At 53.6% G+C, this 6,302-nt stretch overlaps 1 protein-coding gene across 1 annotated transcript in view; it reads left to right on the top strand.

Moving 5' to 3' along the window:
* Nucleotides 1-144: 144 nt before the first annotated feature.
* The window catches only part of LOC104530172 (atlastin-1), a gene marked incomplete at its 5' end in the record, with an annotated part of 8,537 nt that continues 2,379 nt past the window's right edge, over nucleotides 145-6,302 (top strand). The window contains 5 exons of the mRNA XM_010174678.1: nucleotides 145-272; nucleotides 717-773; nucleotides 1,898-1,969; nucleotides 2,988-3,419; nucleotides 5,497-5,511. Coding sequence (XP_010172980.1) covers nucleotides 145-272; nucleotides 717-773; nucleotides 1,898-1,969; nucleotides 2,988-3,419; nucleotides 5,497-5,511 — 704 coding nt within the window. The remainder of the gene's footprint in view (nucleotides 273-716; nucleotides 774-1,897; nucleotides 1,970-2,987; nucleotides 3,420-5,496; nucleotides 5,512-6,302) is intronic.

Here is a 6,302-nt window from a genome sequence, read left to right as displayed (position 1 = left end):
AATGACCCTCTTATCCTTGATATGCCCAGAGGTAGCGCTGAGGATATGCTGGCATGACTCTCCTGCTCTTGTTTCACGTGAGTGCACATTGAAGCACAAGTCTGATGTTGGGCTGGTACTGATGACATTGGGTTTTGTTTCCAGAAATAGACGATGAGTTCATCAAGAACTTGAAGATTTTGATTCCTTGGCTTCTTAGTCCCGAGAGCCTGGATGTTAAGGAGATCAATGGAAACCATATCACCTGTCGAGGCCTTGTGGAGTATTTTAAGGTACTGGTTTATTTAAGAGAAATTTGGCTTATTAATCTGTGGCATTTTTGCTGTAATTAAAGGTGAAAGTAGCAGCAAGCAGGCCAGCTGCAGGGAATGTTCTTGGTCTAGCTCATAGTCCTGGCTCCTGTTGCTGCAGAAAGCAAACACCTCACGGTCGTGTTTTGACCATGCAGTAAGCCCAAGAAGCAGGCAGGGCTGTTTTCCTCCCCTGGAGAAGTGAGGACCAGGGGGAGGTGGGCTCATTGCCTTTGGAAAAAGCTTATTTCTGTTGTCATGACTACTGGCACATTTTAATGAAGCTGCCTTGTGCCAGGAACATCCTCCTCTTCCGTGCTTTTAACATCCTGTTAAAGCTGTGCCTAGATCTGGGTGGGGGTGTTTGCATGTCGCTGGTGAATGCCATATCCGAGGTGATTTCATTTGCTGTGCACTGTTTTGCAGGCATACATAAAGATCTACCAAGGGGAAGAATTGCCACACCCGAAGTCAATGCTGCAGGTATGTGAGCGTGAGCTGGTGGGCGTTCATGCACTGTAATTGCCATTGATTGCCAGTTCATTGTCAGAGGTGTCCAGCTAGCGCAGCACTTAGAATCATCGAATGGTTTGGGTTGGAAGGGACCTTAAGGATCATCTAGTTCTAAACCCTCTGCCATCAGCAGCAGGGACACCTTCCACTAGACCAGGTTGCTCAAAGCCTCATCCAACCTGGCCAAGAACACTTCCAGGGAGGAGCAGCCACAGCTTCTCTGACCAACCTGGGACACTGTCTCACCACCCTCACACCAAACAATTTCTTCCTCACATCTCATTTCCATCTCCCCTCTTTCAGTTTAAAGCCATCACCCCTTGTTCTGTCACTACGTGCACTTGAAAAAATTCCCTCCCCAGCCTTCCTGTAGGCCCCACTTGTGTCTTCAGTGATTTTATTTCAAATGCCTTAGTGTAGCAACCCAAGGAACACCCCTCTTGGAAGGATTTGGATTTGGCAGTCACGAGTCTGATATGCTTTAGCAATTGCAGCAGCATGGCTTGTACACCTTGGCCGGACCGTGGTGACTCCCTGCCTGTGCTCACAGCTCAGCCAGCTCAGCTGGAACCATTCCCCCACAGGTGAACAGCATTGTGTTTGGCTGTGGTGGGGCCGCACGTGGAGGTGACAGGGCCCTGCGTGGAGGTGACAGGGCTCTGCAGGCGGGCAGCGGCTGCTGGGCTGCAGCTCAGCTCTCTGAGCCGGGTGGATTTGCGGGAGGTTGCAGCTGTAACTGTTTACACACGACTGAGCCTTTTATCTGTTTCCCACAGCCGAAGCCAAAGTTTTAGTTGCTCTGGCTTGGAGAGTAGGAATCCTCTCTCCATGCAGGCTTTTGCCTGGGGTGGACTGAGGAGACTGGATGTGTTAAATACGGGATGATTTTATTTAGCATCAGTCAGAGGCTGGGGAGAGTACACTTGGCCAAGACAAGGGAGCTGTTTAATTCTGCGCCATGCTCATGTTCTGGCCACGTACACGTGTGGACCATGGGTACCCACGCAGCCAGTGGCTGCTACTCTCTGCAGTGACACTCGATAACCCTGTCTTTCTACAGCTGAACTTTGTACCTCTTTTACCCTTCTTTGCAGGCCACAGCAGAAGCCAACAACTTAGCAGCGGTTGCCACTGCCAAAGACACCTACAGCAGGAGAATGGAAGAGGTAGGTGGTGCTGAGCATGTCCTTTCACAGCACTAGCATCTCCTGACTCTCCTGTCCTCCTGGGGAAACATCCCTGCCTGGATTTCTGGTAGATAACATCCTGCATGGACTTTGGCCAGGACTGGTTACAGTGCTGCATGTTCAAGGTTTCAAAGAGGGTCTCTCCTCTGTTCATGGTGGAAAAGGGGCTGTCTCACAGGGTGGAGGAGAGCAACACCCGCTCAGGGTGTCATGGCAGGACAGGGGAGGGTGATTGACAAATGGTCACTGTTTCATCCCATGGCAGCTTTTTGCAGACTGCGTGGCCTCTGCTGAATTGACATCCTCTTCCCAGTGTTCCCCAGTGTGGGTAAATGAACCCAAAAATGTGGTGTAGTGGGGTGGCAGCGCTGGGTGACCGTGAAACCTGTGCTATGGCTGGTGCTTAATTAGTGGCTACAGTCATTATAAGTGGCTTTTCACCTACACCCCACCCTGTCAGCCCATCTCTCAGCTCTGGTGAGGACACGGTTGTGATGTTTTAAGGTGAAGCTCAGACCCCAGCCTCTCTCCAGCCACTTCCAGGCTCTCACTCTGTTCAGCAGTATGGGAGATGGCTGCCTCTTGGCAGGAAGAAGGTACGGAGCTGCGTGACCAAACTGCCCTGGGCCTTAAAACTAATGTGTCCATACTCTGAAGCAGAAGGAAAATGCTGAAGAATTTCCAGAACATGCTGGTGTGCAGGGTCCTGCTGGTCAGTGTAGCTCAGCCATCAAGTGTTGCCCAAGATCTTGGCTCAGGCTGTGAGTGAATTGTGTGTAAGGGAGCTGTGGGATGCAGCTTCCCAGTGCAGACACCCGCTGTCCTGTTTTAACCTGCACCTTGCAGAGCTGTCCCAGGTGGACAGCACAGTCATGAAGGTCTTCCTGCAGGATCTAGTGCAGGAACAGGAGCTTGTAGAGCCCTGATACCAGTGGTTTGCATGGCAGAGTGCAGGAGCTGTGGTTTCTGAAGTGATTGGACTGTGTTTTTCACGCAGGTTTGTGGTGGGGACAAGCCCTTCCTTGCACCTAGTGACCTCCAGACCAAACACATGGAGCTGAAGGAAGAAGCTGTGAAGCTGTTTCGCGGGGTGAAGAAGATGGGTGGGGAGGAATTCAGCCGTCGCTACCTCCAGCAGCTGGAGAACGAGATAGACGAGCTCTACATCCAATACATCAAGCACAACGACAGCAAGAACATCTTCCACGCCGCCCGCACCCCCGCCACGCTCTTTGTGGTCATCTTCATCACTTATGTGATAGCTGGAGTGACCGGCTTCATTGGCTTGGACATCATAGCCAGTCTGTGCAACATGATCATGGGCTTGACACTTATCACACTGTGTACCTGGGCTTATATCAGATACTCTGGGGAGTACAGAGAACTGGGCGCAGTAATAGACCAAGTGGCCGCAGCCTTATGGGACCAGGTAGGATAAAGAGCTTTTGATTTCAAACAAACACAAACAAACCCCAACAAGTTCTTAAGCGTTGAGTGTCCTGGGGGCTTTTCATCCCCTTTGGAAATGGCTTTTGTATTTGCATTTAGGGTTGTTAGATGCTCCAGCTGGGCCTGCCTGGGCAGATCCAGCTGCTTGAGCTGGTTGTGCTGTGATCAGTGAGAGAAGGAAGAGCTGTGCTGTGTCTTCTTCAGACAGCAGGACAATGAGTTTTAGGCCATTCCTTAGACCTTCTAGATGGGGAAAACAGGGACAGAGGATATGTTTTCAGCTCAGTTTGTAGAGTTGATTGTAAGGGGAGATGTCTTAGGGACTGGAGATGGGCCTGGGTAGGGCTGCCCTGTGGTTGTAGGTGGTATGAGGTGGGTTTGAGAGCAGGAGCCACCCCACCCCTTCCCCTGCTCATGTCTGAGCCTCTGAATCCTGCCCAGTGTCAAAGACAAGCCATGTAGACCCGAGCTGGGGATGAGAAAACTCACAGCAAGCTATTTTGTTCTGTCTTTGTTTTAATTTTGTGTCTTACCCATCACCAAACCCTGGTTTGTGGAGCCTCAGACCTTGCAGGGATGGGGCAGCTTTGCCCAGGGTCCCAGTGGGGAGGTGTTCTCAGAGCCAGTGCGTGTGGTTTTTGTGTGCATGGCTGTGTGTACGTCACAAATACAAACCCATATCTCTCCCCTGGTTCAGGGCAGGGTTTTGACTCTCCCTGGGTCTGCCAGAGACCGAGGCCAGGTCTCAACTCTGCCTGGTTCTGGTGCTGGCACTCCCTTTCCCAGTACAGCCGCAGCTGTGCTGGGTCAGTTGGTCTCACCCACTCTCTTTAGATTTCTTTTTCTTTTTTTTCCCCAAACAACGTGGGAAGTCTTGGTTGGGCCCTGGTGTCAAACAGAAACACCTCTGAAAAAGCTTAAAAATGGTCACAGGGAGAAATCACCCCCCGTAGGTGCCTGGCCCTGGAGGGGTCATCTCCCGGTGTTTGTAACGCTTGGTCCTTCCTCTCCCCCTTCCTTCTCCCGGTTGCAGATCTGCTGGGGAAAGGCTGGAGCTGGCTGAGCTCACTGTTTACTCTGCCCTACAAAGCCACCAGCTGCAGTCCTGGGTTTCCTTTCTGTACTGCTCCAAGGGGAACAGAGCTGTTCTCACCAGCTTTCCCTGCTCCTTCCTTGATCCTTATCCACCAGCCAGTTTCTGATTGAGACCGACCGCGTTTCCTTTCTTCCCATTGCTGCGCAGGGAGCTGCTGCTGGAGCTCAACCTGCAGCTTTGGGGTTAAAAACCAAACCTTTGATGATTCAGTTTCTTCATCCAGTGAAGCTGAGTGATGTTGCTCAGCTGGGCTGCCTCTAAAATAAGGCAGATAGATGGGAGAGCAAGCGCAGCCCATCGCCTGGATGCCTCCTGCCCCAGTGTCCAGAGTAAACCCCGCTGCGGTGCCGTCGGTGCCTGCGCCGCGGCTCTTCGCTCGGGGACCCTTCCCGGGTGCCTTTGGGAGATGTTTAAGGCCGGTGTTTGTCCCTCCCTGTGCAGGAACCAGTGTTTGAGCAAGAACAGGACGCAGCCAGAGACACTGCCCACTTGCAACCAGCCCAGCTGGGGAAAAAATAAAGAGGTTAAAGTGCCTGTGGCTGCTCCCCGGTGCCCCCTGACCCTGCGGGCACAGCTTTCCAAGCCAGGGGAAAGTTCTCCCGAGCAGGAGCTGTGCCCAGGCTGGGCTTGGGCAGCGGGATTGGGCTCACCATGATGTGCAGGGCTGGTGGCCGAGTGCCCTGGGTGGGTGTAAAGAACAGTGGCTCTGTCCTGTGTGAGTGCTCAGTGTCCCGTGGCGGTGGGACCGGCTGCAGGAGGGGTGGACGGAGCCGTTGAGGGGTCCTGCAAGAGGGACAGCCTGTGCTGGGCGAGGACACTGCCGTGCTGGCACCAGCAAGTGGCTCTGGCCAGAGGTGTGAGCACTGTGCGCTGCCGTGGGTGTGCGTGATACACAGAGATGCTTTTTTTTTCTCTTCTTCTCTTCTTTCTCCCCCTTTTTCTTCCCAATGCCTCTCCCCAGGGAAGCACGAATGAGGTAAGTGACTCTTGTTCTCCGCATGCAACACCACTGGGCTCCCAAGCGCCAGCTGGGCCGTGGGCTCCCCGGGGAAAGCGTCTGGGGCTCAGCTGCACGTTTCAGCCACGTCGCTGCCTTTGGGCTTGCGGAGGGTGAGGGGCTGTGAGGGCTCTGGGCAGCGGTGGCACCTTCACCCTGCACCAGGACATGTGATGGCAGCTGGACTCTGGTTGTTCCCCGTGATCCAGATGCCTGAGGAAGGGAGTTAAGCGTGGGCGCTGCACTCCAGGCGGTGCTGGAAGCCAAGTCGGGGAGAGATTCGGGGTGGGGAGTGTGTTACGATGGGGATTTTCATCTTCCTCTCATCAATTCCGTTTGAGGATTTATTTTCCTGTTGTGCTGAGAGGTCAAATTAAAGCACCAGTTTGTTTCGTAGCACCAACCGTGGGGGCATCGTGCTGGCAGAGCTCCCACCTCCCCAGCCGAGGAGCCCCCACACCGTGCTGCTGAAGTGCCGCGTGTTGTGTTTTCGGCAGAACACCCCGTATTGGATTGAATAAGCCAAAGGCAGAGCCCGGGGGGTGTATGTGATCTACCCAAGTTCTTCCTGTGGCTGCAGGCTGAGGGCAGCTCCTCTCACCCAGCTTGGCAGGGGAACTGCTCCAAGGGGAGCTGGGGTGACGGCCGTCCCTCCTGTGCTGGGCTCGCTGAGGCTCCACTTGCCAAGTGTCACAGGAGCACAGCGCTGAGCTGCTTGCCAGGCCTGCACCAAGGGTGACTGGAAGCTTGTTTAGGCAAAACCTCGTTAG

Source organism: Antrostomus carolinensis, unplaced genomic scaffold (genome assembly GCF_000700745.2).
Source record: "Antrostomus carolinensis isolate BGI_N321 unplaced genomic scaffold, ASM70074v2 scaffold41478, whole genome shotgun sequence".
Taxonomy (NCBI): domain Eukaryota; kingdom Metazoa; phylum Chordata; class Aves; order Caprimulgiformes; family Caprimulgidae; genus Antrostomus; species Antrostomus carolinensis.
This window is presented reverse-complemented; position numbering and strand designations above follow the sequence as displayed.